The 25,284-nt window shown below is 40.2% G+C and overlaps 1 protein-coding gene across 2 annotated transcripts in view; it reads left to right on the top strand.

Annotated features, from left to right (window-relative positions):
• The window catches only part of FTO (FTO alpha-ketoglutarate dependent dioxygenase), a 209,695-nt gene that overhangs the window by 171,652 nt on the left and 12,759 nt on the right, over window positions 1-25,284 (top strand). The window contains exon 9 of one of the 2 annotated variants that reach the window (XM_072117658.1): window positions 10,021-10,114. The exons of the other annotated variant lie outside the window; for it this stretch is intronic. Coding sequence (XP_071973759.1) covers window positions 10,021-10,114 — 94 coding nt within the window. The remainder of the gene's footprint in view (window positions 1-10,020; window positions 10,115-25,284) is intronic. 2 annotated transcript variants of the gene reach the window in all.

The following is a 25,284-nucleotide window of genomic DNA, read 5'->3' as shown; positions in this document are numbered from 1 at the left end:
CATGGTACTATCCAGTTATTAAACCCCCCTACTTATGGCCATTTTTTCCACTTCATTTCACTTTCTCTGTATGTGTCAACAGGAAATCACCTTGAAGACCTATAAATCCAGTATCACGTTAAGTACTGAAAGAAAACCCCGGCAGTCGTACAGTACAATAGCTGTCCACTTACTCATATAACCATACACCTGTTGTATAAAGGTTAAGCAGTTCAGAGGAGTAATAGATGTGCAGAAAATTAACGCATTCACATTTTGCATTGGAACTGTAGAAACGTGGCAGAAGATCAGGCCCTTAGACATCAAGGTGTATGAAAAAGGTGTATTTTTTTTTTGATTGGATGTTATTAAAAAATGTACAGAAGGTATGGAAAGTATTCAGACCCCTTTAAATGCTCATTAATGTGCACTTTGCACCTCATCTTAAAGGCAACCTACCCCCACGAATCTACCTATAAAGGTAGATCGGGTGGTAGGTGGATCAATAGGACATGATTTTGTTATGCGGCTACTGGGGCGTGGAGTAGCCGCATCTTAGGCTCCACGCCCCAGTAGCCGCATAGCAAAATTTACATATAGAGATAATAAAAGTTAGCGAAACAGTGCTAAATTTTCTACTTTTGAAGCAAATAGTCATAGCACCCAAATTAATAATAATTCTTTAATAATAATTCTTTATTTATATAGCGCCTACAGATTACGCAGCGCTGCACAAAGCTTGTCAAATTGGTCCCTGTCCCCATGGGGCTCACAATCTAAACAACCTAACAGTATGTTTTGGAGTGTGGGAAGAAACCCACGCAAACACGGAGAGAACATACAAACTCTTTGCAGATGTTGACCCTGGGTGGGATTCGAACCCAGGAACCCAGCGCTGCCAGGCAGAAGTGCCGCCCGTGCCGCCCTAAAATTAATTCTTAACTTACATTTTCTAAATGTCTGCTTTATGTTGCCATGGTTTTTTTTAAGATTCCACATATTTTACTAGAACATTATGAGGCTTAGAACTTGGGTGCCTTTTTTTTCAATTTTGGGGGAAAATTGCCCAGACCTATATTAAGAGGGATCTGCTCAACTTATAAATGACTGTGAGAGGCCTAAATAATAGTAAGACTCGTAAATTACCGCATTATGGAAACTACACCCCTCAACGTACAAAAAATCATTTTATGAAGTTTGTTAACAAAGTGTGGTGATAAACTGCTGTATGGCACATGGCTGGGAATAGAATGGAAGAAGCGCCATTCAGAGCAGATCTGCTTTACTGTACAGGCTATCATTTTTTTCTTTTTATAATGCTTGTTTATTTTTGCTTTGTCTGTTGAGATTCACTTTTCTGGTACATCATTTTGGGGCATCTATAGCTAATTGATAAGATTTTATTAACTCTTTGTTGGTTGAGGAAATGGAAATCATCAGTTTTTGGTAAGATTTTTACCTAGTTACAAACGGACCTATGGATGTTGGTAATTTAATGTACTTTTGCCTAAGGCTTCAATAAACAGCTGAAACGGTTATTAAATGTGTCTGCGATTAAGATTTATTGTTAATTCTGATTCTTATGACAATCCAACATTTTTAAAATCCAATTGTCACAGAGTATATACTTGAGTATAAGTTGACCCGATTATAAGCCGAAGCCCCTAATTTTAACACAACAACTGTAAAAACCTATTGACTTGAATATAAGCCGAGGGCGGGAAATGCATTTGTCACAGCCTACCCCAGTATATAACCAGCAGCCCCCCAGTATCTAGCCAGCCCCTTCTCCCTAATATAAATAAAGTAGCCCTCTTGAATTTAGCCAGTGCCTGCCCTCCAGTATATAGCCAGTGCCTGCCCCCCCTGTATATAGCCAGTTACTGCCCCCCTCCCCAGTTTACAGCCATTGCCTGCCCCCCTCGTATATATTCAGTGCTTGCCCCCGCGTATATAGCCAGTCCCCCCGTATTCAGCCAGTGTGCACTACATTTTATCACTTTTTAGAGCATTTTTAAGGGTATTAAATTATCTTTTTTCGGGAATGTTTTTCAGATTTTTTTTATAGCATTCATCATGCGGGTCCAATAATGATTCTGTTTTATTATTTTTAAGGACGAGGCAATATCAAATATGTGGGTTTTTTTTGTGTATTTGTGGTTTTTATACTTTATTAACAGTTTGTATGGGAAAGTGACATTTTAGGGAATTTTTAAAACTTGAACTTGAACCAGCTCCGGTTGCCGGTTCAAGTCTAATGCACTGCTTTACAATACAGCAGTGTAAACTGTCTGGCATGCTCACGTATGCGCATAGGGCAGTCGCAGGGCACTTGGCAGACCTCGGGGTGCCCGGAAGAGGAATGCAATGCCTACAGGAAAGACCTTTAGACATTGTGGTGATACATTGTGCTCTGATCGTGGGTGTTATAGTACGATGTACCAGTATATCTATTCCAGAAGAGTCCCAACTATAGACAGCACTGTTTTGATGTAGTTGCATCTCATCAGTACAGTGTAGGGAACTTCTTTTGCTGAGTGAGAGGCTTTTGAATAGGGTCGACTTTGCCAATTAAAGCCGCCTTGTAGGTGTGTGAAGACACTAGCATAAATTAGAAAATGAATAATCAATTCCATTGATAAACACATAAAATAAAAGCCTGAATACCCCTTCTTTAAGCTTTCAATTACTTAATCATATCATACAGTACAGTACGCTGTCTCCTACTGTTCTCTTCTAGCTGAAAAAATTAAAAGGTTGATTTTTGAAAAACTAATATTTAGAAGTCTTACTATACATTCCTCATTTACTTACAGACACGTGTATTTATCACTGGCACAGGGCTGTCGTTATGTGTCTACCTTGTCCAATGTACTGTATTAGTGCTATAAATAATCCTGCACGATCCCTGTCTCCTTTGTTCTATAGACAGTCTTTGGCATTCTGTTATTTGTTGTAATTATCCTGTTTCCCCACTGATAGACGTGATTAAGTCTATTTAGGGCCGTGTAATGGGTTTTCTGGCTGGATGAGTACAGGCTAATAAGAACTCCCTGCGTGTCTTTGCTGACAGCTGCCCCGAATCCTGTGTATATGTTCTGTAACAACATCTTAGCACATTTTCTATAGTACATTGTATGCCGAGTTCTTATGACATACTACATTATGAGTGCATAACTCATCCATCCATTTCCAAATAAGTGATATTTAATTCTGATACATGACCATTTCTGGTAAATGATTCCAGTTCTAAAAGAACCCATGGCAATCGGAAAAGGAGAACATACTGTATAGCTGATTTTGTATGGTCAAAAAAAGCTAATTTATGCTATTTTACTGACTTTATGGGCCATTGTGTGACATGAAAGAGTAATCCAGGAGACATATCTGTAGGTAAGGTGATCTTCATGGTTTATTCTACCTGCAGGGCATCATATATACACTACTGCCAGGCCAAATTAATGAATGAGGACTATTGTTATATATACTATATAACATTTGGGTGCAAAAATCGTAGGCAGTCAATCTTACATGTTAATATAATCCGAATAAAAATATTTCTATAGACCTACAGTACATGGTAGATGTAGAAGTATCAATAGGTTGTTGCCCATTTTAAAGAAACAGGTATAGTTATCGTCACTAGGAGAAATGCTTGGTGTTGTCTTATGTGAAGAATCTTCTAGGGTGACTACAGTTCCGGAGCTGCGGTGGCCTGCTGGTAAGCATGGACCACTTCCGGCTTCATTGCCCCTTTAACACAGAGGTGTACAACCGGGTGGGTTCTACCATCAGTTGGCTCGGGTTGGCCAGTCTCTCCTATGCGGAGTGGGCCTATGGAACATTCAGAGGCCTGGGTGGCAGGGACGATTGCTTGTTATTCCTAGTTGTTCTTGTGGTCAGGTAACACACTTGGAACGCACAGGTTCTATGTGTTGACGCAGCGTAAAATCATTCGAGTGGATGAGGTGGTTAGGAACATTCTGGGTGACCTGGTGAAGAGGCTGGGCACAGGGAGGGCCTCTCTCCTTTGTAGGGAGTTCTCCTTTAGTGTTCCTTAGTCTGTCATCTTCCCTCCATGTTGGACACTGGTCTGGACTATGCAATGCAAACTTTGGATGTTTCACCAGTGTCTGAGGGAAAGGGGAGGGAGTGGGTGTGAGTTTTAAGTATAGTATATTGTATATTCTGTGTTTTGTTAGTATATATTCAATAATAATAATAATAATGTTATGGGTATGGGATGATTTATTTGTGTGGGATAGTTTGTTATTAGAGGATGGAGGGTGTGGGGTGTGTTCATTTATGTTATTTTGTTGGTGTTATCTATTTTCAGTTGCTGGTGGGTTTGGCTATGATGTGATAATTGGTTGGGTGGGGGTTGTGGTATTTGGTGTTATTTCATTATTTTAGTGTATCTTCTGTTATAGTTTTTTCTTAAAAAGTGTCTTACGTATGAATGGGGCTGGACCAGTAGGTGAGTTATTGTAATTATATGTATATAATGTCTGGCTAATGTTATGCATTGTTAGGTTTTATACTTGAAATTTTAATAAAAGATCTACAGTTCTGGAACAACTCTCTACAGAGGTTATTACTAGGGAGTCATGAAGAGGTGTAGTGGTAGCCCAGAGTGTATTCTCTACTATCCAATGTCCAATGCATAGATGTTAAGAAATGTTTTAGTTTGGGATATGGCTTTAAAACATGACTTGAACACAACAGCCTCATCTCTTCGATAGCATTACTATTGGCGAGGTGGGTTTAGAGAAATTTTATTGCTATTTATGTGTTAAACTATAATAATTGATTAAAGCTTTATGTCCACTTCTAATAGATTCCCTTTAAGAATTAGTTCCTTTTAGAATAGATTTGTCCCTTTAAGAAGCTTCACTAGAACAATAAGCAATTATCGGCCAGGCTGACTTTTGTTGGAAGAGGGGCTAATATGACAAATGTTCATAGACTACAAACATGGAGATCCGGACAGGCTGAATGTGGCTAATGACCCAGAACTGCCTGCATGTGCAGGTTCCTGCAGCCAAGTTTGTCTGCTTTGGTTTCATGAGGCCCGTCCCCGCGCTGTGCGTTCTGTGCATACTGTCTCTTGGCTCTTTGCGAGATAATTAGTTTTGATGTCAGAAATATCCTCGTCACCTGCAACGTATTTGTCCTCCACTGTGTGAGTAACACCAGCTCCTTCCTCACTGTCAGCCAGGCTGGCGGCTGTGTTGACAGTTGTAAAGTTAATTACAAGTGCTAACGAGCATCCGGGATTGGAAGGACACGGCATTTTGAGCTTTTAAGAGCATAATTAGGCGATTTTCCTTCTTTGTTTATTTGTTTGTCTTCGCGTGCCGCCTCGGTGCACACACAAGTGCACTGTTTGTACACACAACTAGAACATTCTGCCCGGCTCACAAGCAATTAGTTTGTTTTTTTTTAATTATTAGGAAAGTTAATTGTAATGATTTTTTATTGAATTTGTGAGACTGAGTCATGGCTTCTGTTTATACTGGAGCCATGATCAATGTGACTGAACCAGTTTTCAATAGATCAAAAGAGATACTGGCAGAACCCTCAGAATTTAGTGGGGTCTGAATTTAAGTCATTCTGATAGCAAGAATAACTGTCAACTGTCCTCTTCTTTAATGGTTAATGGAAACCTGACTAATTGGCTTATTAGCAAAGATCTTTCTATTATTTTGTGCTGATTCTTGAAGTACGCTTTAGTAAAAATTTTACATTTGCACTTAGGGTGGTTTCACAATTGCTTAGTTCAGTCTGTGATCTAAGGTCAGTGTCATCCATCCACGAGAATGGTTTCAGTCTGTGGTTCAAGAAAGTCGAGAGGGAGGACAGCAATCCACACTTATCCCTTCAGGGATTTGGTGCCCGCAGCCAGAAGTCCAGGCGTTCAGGACTTCAAAAATGGCTCATTGGAAGGAGGAAGCCACAGCACCGAAGAGTAAAATATGAAGAAATCTTTATTGGTGCATCATCAAGGTATAAAACAGCGACGTTTCGATTCTAATGCGAATCTTCATGCTTGAAAAAGATTCGCATTAGAATCGAAACGTCGCTGTTTTATACCTTGATGATGCACCAATAAAGATTTCTTCATATTTTACTCTTCGGTGCTGTGGCTTCCTCCTTCCAATAATTCAGTCTGTGGTTCATCAAATGTGAAGCTGCCCTCAGCAAGATGCCAAAATCTAAATAAAATCCACAGATATTCCACCGTAACCCTATGCATATTCTAAGTACCTTTCAACTTAATCCTGCAACTTCCACTAGAGGAGTCTATGGATTATATGGATCTAATGAATGGTGCACACTCACTGTACCTGCAGCAGAAGCCCAAGTGTCCTCCGTGCTATAGAACATGTGGTAAATGTGTGAGATCAAGTCTGAATAGTGTGAACAATGTCACCTTGGCTAGTTGCTGGCAAAGTATATCTGGTTGAGTGGATCTCTCCATATATTATGTTCATATTGGATAATGATGAGTTTTTCAGGAAGGTATAAATGTACTTTTCTTATGTTTTCTTTCAGCACTCAACAATGACGATAGTAGGGATGGAACTTTTGGGATTTGTGGTTGCAGAGGCCTATAAAGAAAGGGTCCCCTGGGGCTCAGTTCTATAACCTGCCTTATTTTTCTTGGTGTTAAACTGAGTTGATTTTAGATTCATTTACTCAGTGTTCTTCACTGCAGTTCATATATTATATATGCTTGACTCCCTGCCATGCCAAACCATAAACCAAGATAGAATGATTTTTTGGAAATGCTTCTCTAGATTTGTTATAAATACGATGCCACTTGCTCTTGGTGTCCAGAAGAGAATTTATGGACCTTGACTTAAGGCACCATCCAAATTCTGTATATGTACAAAATCTGAACTGAAACATGAAGCCAAGTAAATATCATATTCAGCATAATTGGACAAAAGTGTTGTACAGAGTACAAAGACTATGTGGTGCTTTAGTGTATGAAAGCCAGAAACACTGATATTTCAACAGTTTTGCAATAATTTTTTTTTTAAACTTTAATTTTTAATAATATTTTATATTTTCAGTCGTTACTGTAGGAACAACAAGCATGGTAATACAACTGTCCTCATTATTTGAACATTAACAGATTTTGTTTTTGGTGGCGCAGGAAGTGTACAAAACACAATATGAGCAATTTAAACATTAAAATGGTTTATAGCGGTTCATTCATTCAAATAAAGATCTCACTCCAAAGTAAAGCTTACCCTTAAATACTTTCCACCAGATATTATCAGACCAACCATTGAAAATAGGCTTACACCTGGACTCTGCAATCTGTCATGCTTCCTCCCAGTAGCGCAAAATCAACCTTTAACAAGTAACCTATGGACTAACTTTATATAACTCATTTAAAACATAAAAACAAGACTCGGGCAGACAAGACAATAGACACAGAAGGATAAATAGGGTCTCGGGGCTGAGTATCAAAGTTTAAATAGTTGGTGCTGGACAAGATGCAGCCCGAGGAGGCTTATAAACCTATATGGGTGCAAAAAGAGTCCCACGGCTCCCACACTGCCAGTAAGGCATCCATGGAGTTATTGATCGAGGCCATCATCTTTTCCAGTGAATAAATCTCCTTAATGCAGGTAAATAACTCCATTTCAGATGGGGAAGCTGTCTGTTTCCAAGCTTTAGCTATTAGACTTTTGCAAAAATTAGCTTTGTATTGTATTTGCGCATATTTTGCGGAGGTACATTAAGGAGATATATCAGAGGATCCAACGGAACCCCAGTAGTTTTGCAAAGTTTTTCATAGCATTTATTCAAACTGGTTGTGTTCTTAATGGGTATTGACATTATATATGCCCATATTTGCCCTAGTGCTCTGGCTACTGATTCTTGGTGTTACACTAATGGATGACTTACAGCAGGTGGTAACGGAGATATACACGATTCAAGAAATAAATTCTCTCATTTCAAGGGAACGTGTTACCATGAAAAAGCTGTTTAGGCTGCAGGTAGCATGTTGTAGCGAAGTAGGAACTGAGCAGATTAAGTTATTGTTTATTGGGAAATATTAAGTACGGTATAACTTGTATTTTATACTCTTAATTCTCTGTTCTTTCTATGTTGAGGGGCAGACCAATTTATGATTTGGCACTACTTTCTCTAGGCACACTGATATATGGAGCTCCTCCTGCTCTATAACATGCTGTCCCTTACCGCTCTACCAATCTTCATATTTCTAACATTTTGTTGTGCACATCACATATTTATTTTTTTATTTTGGAATGCAGGAATATGCAAAAACTAGGTGAACATACAGCAAACCACATGCTAATGTACCCAATCACTCCAACCATCCAAAGCAGAGGTTGGATACAAAAGGTTTTCACATCTGCCAACACAATTAAAGTATATTGATCGAATGAGGTGTATAGCCTCCTGCACCACGCCACTCCCCGGTTGTCCGAACAGTCTGTTATTTTAATAATCTGTTCAGGAAACCAGGGATGACTCGCCTGATCCACTGACATCATTTGTTACCTAAAAGGCTGCTTGTTTTTCCTGCCTTTGGACCAAAGAAACATTAAGCGTGTTGGGTGTCATTGATGGTTTTGACCTTTGCACAGAACCAATGACCTGTGGTATCTTGGAGACCCTTTACATTACGTTTTAGTAATGACAAAAGTGAGCTTTTTTGTGTATCTTTCTGGAGTAATTCTAATATTCCATTAATGATGCATTTTATGCTTTTTCACATTAATGTGTTCAGTATTATACTTTAACTAGATAGAAAATGTTGAGTTTCCATAATTTTTTTTAGCAAAATAGATGGACAGTGGCGTGGTGATATTGTATCGGCAGCTCACAATGACAGTAATACTGTTTATACATCAATGTGACACATACTTCCCATCTCATTCAGACAGATAAGTAACTCTGATGGATACCAGACAAAACGGAAATTCGCATCAAGGGCAAATGCATTATAATGCAAACATGGTACATTACACGTTGCAATGTAATAAACTACAATAAGAAGTGTATTTTTTAATTGCTTTTGTTATTTTATGACAAGTTACAACAATAGATGTAAAATGATAATCAAACAGCTGCATATAACCATAGTTCCTTATTCCACATCCATACTGTATATGGCCCTGCTGACCATTTTAGACATTTCTGGTATATTTATAGGGCATGTCATTAATGTCTTGAATCACCGCATCCCAACTCTAATACCCACAACAGGGATATCAAGGAAGCTTATCCTGTGGCCATTGATGGTCATCACTATAAAAATAAATATGTGCTAGCACCATGGACCAGTTGACAGGTCTTCTTTAAAGGGTTAATCAGAATTATGTAATTAAGATCCTTTAAGATAAATTATAAAGATAAAAACATGGACAACCCCATTAAGGCAGCAATTGTATTCTCTAGTTTTTGGATAATTTATTTCTTTTGGATGTTACCTGATATTTTTATAACATTACAAATGCATTCACTTCCCGTGAGTTGCATCCAAGTTTGTCCTCCAGACAGCTGCACATTTTAGATGCTTATGAAACGGAGCAAGAACAGACTCGAGCCATTCTTAAATCGTCACCAATTAAAGCTTTTCACTCTCGTTGTATCAAGAGACGGTAGACAGACGCACATAAAAGACAGCACGTGTACGGGGCATGTTAGTTAACCACTCAGATGACATATTGGATGCTGCTGCATCAGTGCGGCATGTGTGGAAAGTCCTCCGGCCATGGATTGGGTTAAACAGCAGCTGCACCACCGTGTGTTTTTCTAAAGCCGCCAGCGCAACCATAAATTTTATGTCTTTGAAATTAACAGCCAGTCCCTATCACTTTGCACAGATGCCCACAGACATAAGTAAGGTTCTCCAGCAGAGTTAAATATCCCTGGTAGCTACTTGTGTGCAGTGTCCCATGTATTAATATGTACATCGAGCTGTGGAATGGGGCCTTTCTACTCACTGAAAACTGCATCCGTCTCTCCAATTTTATTCTTGCATTGCTTTTCTAGTGATCCTACAAAAATATATACAAGGCACCGTATATTTTATATACAAGTTAAGAAAATTGGAAGGTTTTTATTGATCACCAAAGGACATATCAAGGTTGGTATCAGAACTCTAATCACTATTATATTTCAGTTAGTGAAGGTGTAAGTACAGTTCTAGTGGTATCTATTATGTGATGTGCTGCTTTGCTAGAAGGGGACCCTGTATTTATGAGTTCTTTGTATTAACAAGCCCCACATTCTACCCACTTCTACTCACCAATGATTGGCACCTACTGTTGTATTGACCACATGAGCGAATCTCTCCTTTATATAGGGATCAGCATTATTACCGAAGGTGCCATTCATAGATAATTTGTTTTTTCCATTTCATTAAGGTTTAATTATTTCTGGTAGGATAAGGTGAAATCTTCTCAAAACAAAATCATGGCTTCATTACATTATCTTGTTCATCAGTAGTTGCTCTTGATAGTGAAGGAAGCAAAAGTAGAGGAGAAGAGTGGGCTGGCTACGTGCAGCTAGGGTTGGTATAGCCTCTGGCCCTCAGCTGGGGGGGGGGGGTTGTTCCAGTATCAAGTATTCCAATATTATGTAAGAAAAAAAACAGGGATGTAGATTGACATGCTACCAGTCTGGAAAAATGTAAGGCTATATGTTTCAATGCAAATTGGAGTCTTCATCAGGCCAAACAGAAGCAGGTCAAGACGGAGTCTTTGCAGGGCATGCGTTTTGGCATTGAAACGTGTAGCCCTACATTTTATCCTCATAAATTAGTAAAGTATCAATCAATATACAGCCCTGTTTTTTTCTAAAATAACTTTATTTGTTCTTTATGTAACATTAGTGGCTCCAAGATAAGAATTGCCATTTACGCATACCCTTGTAAATGAAATGAGTGCAGTCCTTGTTGGATTGTGGTAATGTTTGTGCAAAGATCTCTATATCACTCAGAAATTCATCGGCCTCTGGTGCCAGAATGAACACTGTACAGACCCATTCTTTGTTTAGTGCCAGAGTTATTCTTCTCTGTCTGTGATGCCAAAGGGGACTCCCAACCATTTGATAATGATGATTTATCGGTGTCACTAACCTGGAAAACCTGTTCATTTAATAAATAAAAAGTTCTTTCAACCAAACTTTTCTCATAAAATGTATACAATTATTTCATGTTTTCTTGGTTGTGGCACTGGCCAGGAAGGTGTCTGGTGACTACTATTTAGCAAAGAGTAGGCTATAAAAGAGGCAAGCTGAGCTGTGGGATGAGCTTCTATGATTTGGAGTAAGACTGGGAGTGACTGTGAGAGTCCTGCTATTCTACCTCCACAGAATGATGGTCTTTTCTGTAAATACACTGATGTGTGGGCGGGATCTCTTAATGATCTCTTAATGTCACTCCTATGAGTACGGTCCCCAGATGGAGGCACCATGTGCTTACTGTATTCCATGTGCCACCACACAGGCTCAATGGGCATAATACTGCCATGTAGTGCTTTAGGGCTGAATGTTCGAAATGTATTTAAATAGCATGGAGTTCTTGCTGTACTTATTAAAGCCTTTTTTATCAAGTTTAGAAGGTGCCATGGTAATGCATATATCATAGTGTAAAGGTAGCTTGTAGATGTATACTGCATGTCACACACACATATATATATATACTGGCTGTTGTATTGACAGATGCACGCATGTGCAGTCCTGAGCTTCTTATTAAAAAAACGTTTTCTTCCTCTTTTATTCTTTGTGCCTCATTTCAGGCCTAATAGATTGCTTCTACCCCGCCCTACCCCTACAGATGCCGGTATCCTGCATCCTGTATAAACTCCAGCCTTTGAATGAAGAATAGAAATAAATGTGGAATTAGTAAGGATGATGAGATGCAGGGTGTGCAGCATACACAAGGTCATGTTAGGGTTGCATTATTTTAATATACTTCTGCTGCTTTAAGCTTGTTATAAATTACCTTAGTGTTCATATTAAATAGTGATTGATTGTTTTGGACCAGTTTACTAGTTGAGCAGCATGCTTCTATTGACCCGCTCCTCTCCTCCATGGGCACAGATGCCGCCGTAACTCATGCTATTGATCCAGGCAGCATTGATCACATGCTTTTGGTGACCCAGGGAGCAACAGCACATGTAAGCACTGATTTCTTCTACCCTCTCCCAGGGCAATAAACCATTGAGATGTATGAGTGTCAGACGGTGCACCCTTATTAACCCCTTGACTTTATTGCTCTAAGGATGTGGTAGCAGGAGGGCTGTGAAGGAGACTTGTTCACATGAAGTTAAAATACTTAATGGCATTCTGTCAGTATGTACATCACATTCCATGTAGATTTCCTCATTTAGTGTACAGTAAAGGCTTATCACAAATATGTATGCTTACTTTACTGTATCATGCTACAACTCCTTATATTCTGGTTCTAAGAGGTCTATATCATATTGGTATCCCAATCTGCAAATACAATATACAAATGTTTATGATTATATTTGTTCTCTGTGTGAATTTTCTATAAAGCTTATAGTCATTTTATTATACGGGTTGGCATATAACAACCTCTTAAATATGAGCTTGTAGCAGTGTATAAGACAACTGAATATTTAAAGGAATTAATGGGCTCCTTTACGAGCAAGAGCGAAGGCTTGTCTTCTGCCATGTAGAATACAGGCTGCTAATATTAATGTATTGATAGCCAGGGGTAAAGGTGAGACCCCCACTGCTGCCCTGCTCTATTATCCTAGTGTTCCTCAAAAAGAGTGTAATTCCACTAACAGACATTTGCTTTTGATGTATTTACATTTTTATAACATACATAACAGCCACAAATCTTCCAAAGCAAACCTACAGTAAATCTTAAAGACCAAGTCACTAACCCATCAGTGGTAGGCTACCACAAAAAGGCAAAAAGACACAGCACATGGTCTACCAATCCAAACACACTGTACAGATTCATCGCCACATGGGCACAATGTTTTGCTCTGTCCTGAGCCTTCCTCAAGATTAAACCAAAGCATCACACATGTAAATATACATCCATACCGATAATAACTTGCTTCATGTTATTATTTTCCCAGTTTCTAGGAGTGTTGACATTTGTGCTCTACCAGTAGATTTTGGTCAGGTCTCAAGTTCATTGCTCGGGAGGTTCAGCTATCACCATTGAAGTATTTCATTTTCCATTTGGCCTGTTATGAAGGGTCCACAACTTGGGACTGAACTGTCCTAGCTCTGAACTAAGAGTACGCCCTCTTGAATACCACTTATTTTTTCCGCTGGGGTTTTTTTTTTTTTTTTGCAGTTTACTGCACCTATGGGTAGATGCATACAGCTGAGGATTCCCCGACCCGATGTCTGAGCCTAGTGCCCGTTATAAAAAATACTCAGAGTGGGTCTTATTTTTGGCTGTCTGGAGTTCTGCACTCCAATAGACATCTATGGAACACAGTGGGGCAGATTTACTTACCCGGTGCATTCGCGATCCAGCGGCGCGTTCTCTGCGCTGGATTCGGGTCCGGCCGGGATTTATGATGGCAGTTCCTCCGCCGTCCACCAGGTGGCGCTGCTGCTCTGAAATGCATCTGAACGCGCCGGAATACACCGAGCTGGACCAGGTGAAGGTAAGCGCGTCCCAAGCGACACATTTTCGGTTTTTAAATGCGGCAGTTTTTCCGAATACGTCAGGTTTTCGTTCGGCCACGCCCCCCAATTTCCGTCGCGCGCATGCCAGCGCCGATGCGCCACAATCCGATCGCGTGCGCCAAAATCCCGGGGCAATTCAGGTACAATCGGCGCAAATCAGAAATATTCGGGTAACACGTCGGGAAAATGCAAATCGGGCCCTTAGTAAATGACCCCCAGTGTGTCATCCATGTTCTGTACGTATTTACGGGGTTAGGACAAGTTACTGACATTTGTCACCATTCTACTGAGAATATATAGTCTACACACGCGTCTATCTGGTGGAGACACAGCCAATAGAGACTTTTTGTGGCCATAGAAAAACAATGATCAGGAGAGCTTAAAGGAAATCTACCAATAGGCACAAGGATTGTAAACCAAACACACCAACACACTGGTGTGTGCCTCCTCTAGCTAGTCATGAACACTACAATGTTCTGTTGTTTCAATTATTCTCATAAGTAAATGACTCTGAAAGGTGATGAATATATTCCTTAACCTGTTAAGGACCGGGCCCTTTCCTGTTTTTTCATGTCCATTTTTCACTCCCCACCTTCAAAAATCTATAACTTTTTTATTTTTACACGTAAAGAGCTGTGTGACAGCTTGTTTTCTGCGTAACAAATTTCACTTCATAGTGATGGTATTAAATATTCCGAGCCATGTACTCGGAAGCGGGAAGAAAATTCCAAATGCAGTGAAAATGGTGAAAAACCGCATTTGCGCCATTTTCTTGTGGGCTTGGATATTACGTCTTTCACTGAGCGCCCCAAATGACATGTCTACTTTATTCTTTGGGTCGGTACGATTAAGGGGATACCAAATTTGTATAGGTTTTATAATGTTTTCATACATTTACAAAAATTAAAACCTCCTGTACAAATTTTTTTTTTTATTTTGCCAAATTCTGGCGCTAATAACTTTTTTATACTTTGGTGTACGGAGCTGTGGGTGGTGTAATTTTTTGTGAAATTTGATAATGTTTTCAATGATATCATTTTTAGGACTGTGCGACCTTTTGATCACTTTTTATAGATTTTTTTATATTTTTCAAAATGGCAAAAAAGTGCCATTTTCGACTTTGGGCGCTATTTTCCGTTACAGGGTTAAACGCATTGAAAAACCCTTATCATATTTTGATAGATCGGGCATTTTCGGACGCGTCGATACCTGATGTGTTTATGATTTTTACTGTTTATTTATATTTATGTCAGTTCTAGGGAAAGGGGGTGATTTGAAATTTTAGGGTTTTTTATTATAATTTATTTTTTAAACTTTTTTTTATTTTTACTATTTTTCAGACTCCCTAGGGTACTTTAACCCTAGATTGTCTGATCGATCCTATCATATACTGCCATAATACAGTATGGCAGTTTATGGGGAATTTCCTCCTCATTCATTACAATGTGCTATGAGCAATGAAGGGGTTAAAACGAAATAGCCTCGGGTCTTCGGAAGACCCGAGGCTACCATGGAGACGGATCGCCGCCCCCCCGATGACGTCACAGGTAAGATGGCGGCGCCCATGTGCCGCTATCTTTTTGAGACTGCCGGCAGCTTTGCCGGCAGCCATCGCTGTGAAAGCACCCGCGATCGGTGCTAGCAATATGCAGCAAAGACTTACCGGCTATGGAGAGGGCTCAGCCCGTGAGCCCTCTCCATGCAGCGCGACCCGACCGCCGCCGTGAATACACGGCGGGCGGTCGCGAACTGGTTAATATAGTATTGCTTCTTCTGATTATGTATAACACATCTAGAATGAAGAATTTTAGCCATGTGAATCGATATAATGCCCCCTTGTCTGACCTTATGCAAAGGGCATGGTGTCCAGAAAAAGGGAGCATGGTCAGCTGTAATATAGTCCACGCTCCATATAGTTGGATGATGACCAGCTAAAAGCAGGTCTAAAATAGAACTTGAGTCTCAAACTGCGACAGATTCATCATTACAATAATTAATCTGGTCAAAACAAGACTATTGTTGTTGAGCTCTGTACTGTTGGAACCTGTGACAAATATTTAAATCCCCTCTAATCTTTCTATGGGACCATTGCACTCCACTCGTGCTGTATTTTATTTAAGTACCATGTATACTCGAGTACAAGCCTAGTTTTTCAGCACAAAAAAATGTGCTGAACCCACAAACTCCGCTTATACTCAAGTAAAAAAAATATATCAAAACTCACCTTTCCGGCTAACCACACTGCTGGCTATATACTGGGGCAGGGGGCTGGCTATATACTCGGGAATATGGGCTGGCAGGCTATATACTGGGGGGCAGGTGCTGGCTATATGCTATGGGGCCAATGCATTTCCCGCCCTCAGCTTATACTCGGGTCAATAGGTTTTCCCAGGTTTTTGTGGTAAAATTAGGGGCCTTGGCTTATACTTGGGTCGGGTTATACTCGAGTATATACGGTAGATAGTCTTGAGGATACATCATTTTATTTACATAAGGCTCTTGGCTTAGAAACATTGGATACATTGATCTAGAACATCCTACTGAAATGCTCTGTGTGTGATAATGAGACATGACACAAGATAAACAGATTTTTGGATCCAGCACATGATATTTTCTAAACTATCCTTCCGTATTCACAGCTTTCGGTGTGTCACGCAGGCAGATACCATTAGGGAAAAGGGATATGATTGTAATTCTATTCTTAACCAGCCACTGGAAAGCAGAAACAGAAGGAGCTGGTCTGGCAATGCCCATATCAAACAGCGAGAGGGAAAGTTGGAATAATTAATGAACACTTCGGCTGATGGATGCAATTAATTGTGAGCAATCCCTTAGTGAGTTCTCTGCACAAATATGTTAACTTAATATTAAAGATTCCCCCAAAGCTTCAGCACCAGGCATAACTTTAAAGAGGCATCCGTCTAATGTCAGAGCAAATGTAAGAGCTGCCATTACTCATTATTCAAGATGGCAGAAAATCATAAGAGTTTTATGTGGACACTGACAGGAATAGGGCTTTAAAGAAGACCTATCGGGCAGATTTGGGAGCCTAAACCAACTAAAGGTACTTATGGACCTGTGATTTAGTGCCTCAAATCAACCTTTTTTTTTACTTTTTATATGTTAAAAAATTAGGCACATCAGATTCGCATCAGAGAATCTCACACCAGCGTCTCCTTTTGCAATGCAGGAAGTGAAGCCAGAATGGTTTCCCGGCTTCGCTGTGCATTCTTCATACTAGTGTAGTTACCGTTCTAATACTCTGGCTTCACTTGCCGTAACACGCAGGCGCAGGCGAGGACAGAGGTGAATATTAAATTTAATGTCAAGTTATGTCCTTGTTCACACAACCTCAGGTTCTCTAATAACTGATAAAAGTCACAGATTTGAGCTCAGAAGAAATTAGACCAAGACATTGTATGGCATAATATCTAAATCTCTGCGAACTGCTAGGCAGATGTGATACTTTATTCACGTCACAAAGGATTTTTACAGAAACCCTCAGTGGGCTGGACCTGGCGTGGTTAGCTAAAGATAAGAAGTAATGTCCATAGTTCATTGGTTAGTAAATTATAATATGATAATCGCAAAAACTAAGCTGTTTCTTCTTGTAGTGGGCAGTATCGTAAATCAGCCAAGGCCACATTCTTTCACTGCACAGGGCTCTGTTATCAATCTTCATACATAGTCTGGCCTCATCTTAGTTTTCAGCATTTAGCAGTATATGAAAAATACAAACATTTTCATTAAACATATAACAATACTTCACATTAACCTCCCCCATATTCCTAAAAATCAAACCGGGTGATTTACTTCACTAAACTACCGGTCCTAGGGCTTAGAATAAATTGGTCAAGATCAAACATCCTCCCCATCAAACATCTGCCCCAACAGCAGACACCGCAGCACAGCCCCTCCGGGTTGCATCGGAGATTGATTATCTGGTAGTTTGCATCTCATGATCTATTGTTAATTACTACTTATTGAATATACTACCCCTTCTAGCTTTGGTGGGCCACCGCTCAGGGCATGGTCAAAACTGCAGTAACCAATGTATGTACCATGTATATTTTTCCAGAATCTGCAAAGCCGTGTGGCATCTTTCATCTGGAAGGGGGAACATCTTCTGTTTGAAGGCCATGGGAGGGCTACAAGTGTGTCACCCTTTCTGCGCCATCTATTTCTGTTATGGGCAAGAGTATGTTTTCACTATTACACAGCAAGCTTTGATAAATTCACTCCTGTAGGTGATTAAGTATCCCAAATCACCCTGACAGGTTCCCTTTAAAGTGCAACTGTAAAGTAAAAAAGTGTTTGTCTAACTCTGCACTAACCTAAAATAAACAATTCTCTCATTAACTATATGCAGCCGTTTGGCTGCTAGCAGGGGTTTTTCCTTGTCCCTCTGGCTTTGTCTTTGTTTGTTTGGTTGCCATGGGAATCAGTATCTAGATGGTTAATAGAAGATGTGCATGCTCCTTATCCGTAGCCTAATGGGTGCAGCAGTCCCAGCTGCATGAAAAAACTCTAGGACCTTGAGTGATGTCACAAACATGTGACTAATCATATGCTTCAGGTCATCCAATTACATACCAGGAATGTATGTATGTAGCATAGCTGTTGGTGTTTGAAAGTTTTGAATTTTGAAAGTTTAAAAGTGATTGCAATTTTGCTCTCAGGTTGTTCTGTGTAGGTGAGGGTAAATAACATGAACAACAGTTCATGTTATTCCTTATTTAAATTTAGCAACATAAAAAAATAAGTATTTTCTTTATCTGAGAGGTGTGATCAACTCTTTTCTGCTCCCTTCTCAAATTTTTCCTTTATCCAGCTGACGAAACAACCTTGAGGGGGGACGCGCACTTCAGAGGGCTGTAACTTCGGACCCGTAGAATCTCACTTCCTTCATATGAATCTAACAATGTGTTTTTAGGTGCAACTGAATATGAAATATTAACTTAAAGTGACAGAGATTTGTAAGATGCAAAAAGAATTGAGATTCTAGGTGCCAAGAATCCAAAGTCATAGCCCTAAGAACATATCTCTGGACATCCTGGGCCACAGAGGTGCCACCCTGTGAGTGAGATATGTGACTTATGAGATATGTCTTTGGCAGGGAAAAGGTTAACATAAGGCTTTTCTCTGGGAACAGCTCACTAAGTGTTTCACATCTTGATGCTGCACAGTTTAGCAGTGCTAGATCACATGAAGGCTTGGTTTCTGTACCTATATTACTTTTTCATGTATTTGCCTTAATCTTATATTCATGAAAATGTCCTGGCAGGGTGATTACTCATTGGAAGTTAGAGATCACCTATATCAGTAAGAACACTGGCAAATCTAAAAAAAAAGTATAATTCTGTATGTATTATGTTAGCATATTGCATAGGTACAGGGCGTTTGGGATGAGTATATAATTATGCCCATGGGACCTACAGGGAAACTGAGCCATACCATCAGTGTAAACACATATTAGTAGTGGTAAAAGAATCATCCCCTCTTCACTATTCACTAAATTCTATAATTTGACAAATTTACTCTACTCAAAATTTAACATTCTATACAGCTATGCAGTATCTCAATGTCTTGTGCATAACCATACGGAGAAGTCCAATCAGCTGTGTAAACGCAGGAGAACTCCCTAATAAAGGTTTCATTTCGTTCGCCCCTCTCCTGTCGATACATTGAAGTCGTCGTTTGTATTTGTGAGTGTTTTCTTAATTAAGACCTCCTAAGAAAGCCTTTTGTATTGATTCATTCCATTATCCCATTGATTAAGTGCCCTGGCAGTGAGGCCTTTCTCTTTATCGGGAAGCAGAAGCGTGCAGTCGTTAACCACAGATGTGAGCAGTAAGTAACATATCAGCCCCTGCCAAACTGGCTGGCGTTTTAATGAGGTACTGGCATCCGTTCCGTGCAAGGAACGGTGCTGCTTTAGCCATGCAGATAAACACACACAACTATACTCATATGTATCAAGGATGTTTGGACTCTCTTGCCTCCAGCTAACAGTCACAATACATTGCTCTTTCTATACCTCATCAGCATGTAAATGCTTATGCAACTAGTCACATTATTGCAGTTTAAACATTTTGGCCCAAAATTATCAAAAACCGTGCAGAGTGTGCCATATTCATGAATTGCGCTGCACGTTCTGCATGAATCTAGCATTCCCTGCACTGCTCTGATAAAGCACGACAATGTTTTTTTTGGTACCCCTTGAACGTAGGGCGTGCAACACTGCATGATAAATGTGCTGAACCGGAACTCCCCTTTCAGTGCAGAATTTTGAGCTGCGTCGGATATAGTGCAGCCAGTAGACACTTGTTTCGCAGACAATTTTTAAAGATATATCTACAAGCAGTTTGCACTGAAAAGAACGTGTAAAGTCAAACAAAAAACTAGTGTGGGGGCTTTAACAAATGTCGGCCATTGAATGAAAATGAAGTGGTTGATGATGATATCTTGCATCTCCTTGGAAGAGTGTAACATGAACAAAGCTGTTTACATCTGTTCACATCTGACAAGGCTATTAGACTATCTTACCTCTTCTGATTTGCACAGCACTTCAATATATTGACACAAAGAAGTACAGCATCAAACCACATTCCTTATCATGAGCTTAACAAACCATCAGCTTTAGATCAGATGCCCTTGTGCGATACCAAGCAGGTGACTTAGAAGTGAGGTGCATACACAAAGGAACACTCGGTGAGAGGCTTTCTCAGGAATTCCAGCTCTATATTGTGGCCAACAAACATTTTTTATCTTCATGGAATATCTAAATATATAGAAATGATTCATTAGGAGATAAAAGTGTATATTTAGAGTGATCTAGTAGAATGTTTCAGAAAATTACATCTACCAAAGTATAGAATGCAGTGCATCTCCAGAAGACCAGATTACCTGTGTCCCCAAATATTATGCACCATTCTGCTAGAAAAAAAAAGTTTGGCTGGGTACTTACTCAAACTACTTAGTGTATGTTCAGAATACACTAATACACTGTCTCTAATTCTCATTTGTCTCATAGCTGGTTGCATCTGTCTCTTCGTTATACCCTCTCCAGCTCCAGGGCATCCTTTTTATGGACTGGAGCCCAGAACTTGACAGCATTTTCTAGGTGAGGCCGTACCAATGCCTTGTACAGTGGTAATTTTACATCCCTATCCTGAGAGTCCATACCACTTCTGAGTAAGAATTATTGACCACAACTCTCTGGATACGATCCTTCAGCCAGTTCTCAATCCAATTGCAAATGATTTCTGCCAAACCAATAAACTTTATTTTGCCCATCAGGCGTCTATGAGGGACAGTGTCAAATGCCTTTGCAAAGTCCAAGAACACAATATCCACAGCAGCTCCTCCATCCAGGCACCTGCTCACCTCTTCATAGAAGCTGATCAGATTAGTCTGACAACTTCTATCCTTAGTAAGCCCATGCTGGCTGTCACTTATTATACTATTTGATGTCACATACTCCATCCAGTATATAGTCTTTTACTAACCCTTCCAATATTTTCCCTACAATGGAAGTTAAGCTTACAGACCTGTAATTGCCTGGAGAAGTTCTAGAGCCTTTTTTAAATATTGGCACAACATTCGGCTTGCACCAGTCCCTTGGCAAAGTACCAGAAATTAGGGAATCCCTGATGATTTTATACAGTGATACAGCAATAACAGAACTGAGTTCTTTAAGACTTTAAGACTGGTCAGGAAACCTTGTACGCATTGATTTTCTTGAGCTTAGATTGGATTATGTTTACATTCAGCCAGTCTTGTATATTACAGGATGCCTGACCCGCACTGCACCTCCCACGACAGAAGTTCTTTCTTCCATTGTATAAATGGAGCTAAAAAAGCCATTAAGTATCTCTGCCTTCTCTTTCATAATTCAGCAAAACTGGAACACTTGGTTGTGGCAAACTTTGTTGGGTGCATAAAAAATTCACAAAAACATTGCACCAAATAAAGTTTTCACAGAAGCGCAAAGAAAAAAAAGAATATGATAAATACCCCCCTACCTCCGTGGTTTAAAATTGGAGATGGAAGAGCTTTCAAAAAGTTACAAGTAGAGTGTGGATTTAAGGGTTTACTATAGCGAGGTCTAATGGAAGAGAGAGATGTGTGTAAGTTTTGTCTAGTATTTGTGGTGTTTTGTCATACCTTTTACATCAACTCAACAATAAAAATGGCAATGAAAAAGTAGAACATCGTGTGTGGATTGGCCGTAATTCCGAAGTTTCGCCTGCAATTGTTAATCCATTGCTATTAGCACCAGTTGTGGAAATGGTAGCATACACTACATGCTGAGATCTTGTATTGATGGACTCTCTTCAAGCTTTTTAGTTAATTCAGAACATAGATATGAAGTAGATGCCACCCAAAATTTTTTTTTGCATTACATAAATATGAATGTATAAATGTTCAATGTATTTTGTATGTGGCATAACCTTTTCTTTATTCTGCAAGTTCATTGCAATACCGTGGTCCAGTGTTCCATTACTGTAAAAAAAAATCCCTGATTATGGCAATGACAAATAAATCTTTCTTCTAGTTTTAGTGGCTGCCCCCAGCCTAGGTGTAAAAAAATCACCAAAGGGGGACTGAACTGAATAATACAAAGTTTCATAACTTGTTATCTATTTATTAATCCACCTATTCTCTTCAAGTGATTGTTTATAAGTTATGCACTACAGGGTCCAACTGCTGGAACATCATGAGAATGGGTCCCCATGGTTTGGTGGTAATTGGTGGTGCGGCAAGCATGCGCCCGGCTTTTCCATTCACTGACTGTGAGTTCCGGAGATAGCTGAGCACAGCAATCGGCTATATTTGGCAATCACATAGAATAAGGCACATACTCAGAGTGACGCACCCCTACTAGCTATGTTCTTATCACATACTGGTGCCCAAAAGTATGCCTAATATTCCTTGTGTGGTCTGATTTGTACAAGCTCAGAGACTGCCTGGCACTGGTCTCTAAAGTCTAGCTCGTACTGTGCAAATATCCAAACTGTACTCCGTAAACCTTGCAACACCAAACTGGTAACTGTGTGAGAATCTTTATCTATTCTCTTTTTAAATATTCATCAGAACCTTAGGGTGGTGTCTACAGTGTGGTCGGTTAGGTGCAGGTGATATCAATGATACCACCAATCCAACAATGCATTATGAATGTAAGGCCGGACTATAGTGAACATAGCCAATTTACTAAGCATGGATACAGGTTCAAATACCTGTTTCTTAAAAATACAGTAGTAGTAGAATAGCTGATGTGATGAAATGACCCTTTCTAGCTTTTGTATCCATCTCCCGTTATATAGTAAGTGGAAAACTTAACATACTTTGTTGTCTGCCTCATTATAACTGTCTCGCTGTTATAGTTCGGCACCATGCTGTACATGGGTTAATACACCGCCAAAGATTGCCAAGAGAGGCAGACAGAAATAGAGCAAAGGAATGTGAACAATAATTACTTTGTCTATCTAATTACCAGCAACAAACAAGACACGCAGGGAAAACAACAAACTTCTTGACAGCATCAATCCCACGACACCAACTGCTTATTACATTTTGTCTAAGGAATGGAGCGTGCCATGCTTTTGATTATTGCAACTGTGCCACCGATCAACTGAGCAATTAACGGAGCTGACAATTGGAGAGAGCTTATTTAAAGAGTACGAACCCACAGAGAGAGGATTGTTTTATTTCTGAACATTTATGTCCCTCTCCACTTCACTTCATGTAAACTCTGTCTCTCAACTGTCTCTCCGCATAGGATCCAGTGTACCGTTTCATCAATGGGATCATGTGTTCCACTCTTTATTCCTTACTTTGCTTTTATTATCAAATAAGAAGTGTCATTTTCAAATCTATTGATTCTATAGAATGTTCCAGCATGCAGATAGTCAATGTTTTCTGGGACTATTGTCCCATACCAGGATTTCTTTTCGTTTGTTTTTTGCTTGTATACAAGCCGCGCAATTCTCTGGACCTCAGGATTCTTTGGCATGTGACAGGAGAAAAGGGATCTCTGGATTCATTCTGCAAAGCAGATGGAGACTCCCTACTGTGTCCACAACCTGAGTGTGAACAGTTTTTTTTTTTTTCATTTGCTGTCATAGTACAATCTTATTCAGGGCCGGCACCAGCACTGGGCACATCTGGGCAAGTTGCGGGGCCCAGAGCTGCTCGGGGGCGGTGGGCATAAGACCGTGCATAAGAGCTGGAGCCAGCTCTGATCTTATTACATAGACATACACTCACCGGCCACTTTATTAGGTACACCTGTCCAACTGCTCGTTAACACTTAATTTCTAATCAGCCAATCACATGGCGGCAACTCAGTGCATTTAGGCATGTAGACATGGTCAAGACAATCTCCTGCAGTTCAAACCGAGCATCAGTATGGGGAAGAAAGGTGATTTGAATGCCTTTGAACGTGGCATGGTTGTTGGTGCCAGAAGGGCTGGTCTGAGTATTTCAGAAACTGCTGATCTACTGGGATTTTCACGCACAACTATCTCTAGGGTTTACAGAGAATGGTCCGAAAAAGAAAAAACATCCAGTGAGCGGCAGTTCTGTGGGCGGAAATGCCTTCTTGATGCCAGAGGTCAGAGGAGAATGGGCAGACTGGTTCGAGCTGATAGAAAGGCAACAGTGACTCAAATCTCCACCCGTTACAACCAAGGTAGGCAGAAGAGCATCTCTGAACGCACAGTACGTCGAACTTTGAGGCAGATGGGCTACAGCAGCAGAAGACCACGCCGGGTGCCACTCCTTTCTTCTAAGAACAGGAAACTGAGGCTACAATTTGCACAAGCTCATCGAAATTGGACAGTAGAAGATTGGAAAAACGTTGCCTGGTCTGATGAGTCTCGATTTCTGCTGCGACATTCGGATGGTAGGGTCAGAATTTGGCATCAACAACAACAACATCAACATCCTGCCTTGTATCAACGGTTCAGGCTGGTGGTGGTGGTGTCATGGTGTGGGGAATATTTTCTTGGCACTCTTTGGGCCCCTTGGTACCAATTGAGCATCGTTGCAACGCCACAGCCTACCTGAGTATTGTTGCTGACCATGTCCATCCCTTTATGACCACAATGTACCCAACATCTGATGGCTACTTTCATCAGGATAATGCGCCATGTCATAAAGCTGGAATCATCTCAGACTGGTTTCTTGAACATGACAATGAGTTCACTGTACTCAAATGGCCTCCATAGTCACCAGATCTCAATCCAATAGAGCATCTTTGGGATGTGGTGGAACGGGAGATTCGCATCATGGATGTGCAGCCGACAAATCTGCGGCAACTCTGTGATGCCATCATGTCAATATGGACCAAAATCTCTGAGGAATGCTTCCATTACCTTGTTGAATCTATGCCACGAAGAATTGAGGCAGTTCTGAAGGCAAAAGGGGGTCCAACCCGTTACTAGCATGGTGTACCTAATAAAGTGGCTGGTGAGTGTATATTGACTGTGTCATGTATATTGAAAGCCCCATTCTCGGTGACATCACACTTTCCTGGTCTGTTGGTGTAACAGATAAAAAATTCTATCTGTTCATTTGTAAGAACCTGAAAGCCTAATAGATCAGTGCGGCAATATCCATCAGATGCCA

This window comes from Engystomops pustulosus, chromosome 7 (assembly GCF_040894005.1).
Source record: "Engystomops pustulosus chromosome 7, aEngPut4.maternal, whole genome shotgun sequence".
Classification (NCBI taxonomy): domain Eukaryota; kingdom Metazoa; phylum Chordata; class Amphibia; order Anura; family Leptodactylidae; genus Engystomops; species Engystomops pustulosus.
The sequence above is the reverse complement of the archived record's forward strand: the minus strand, read 5'-3'. Positions and strand labels throughout refer to the sequence as shown.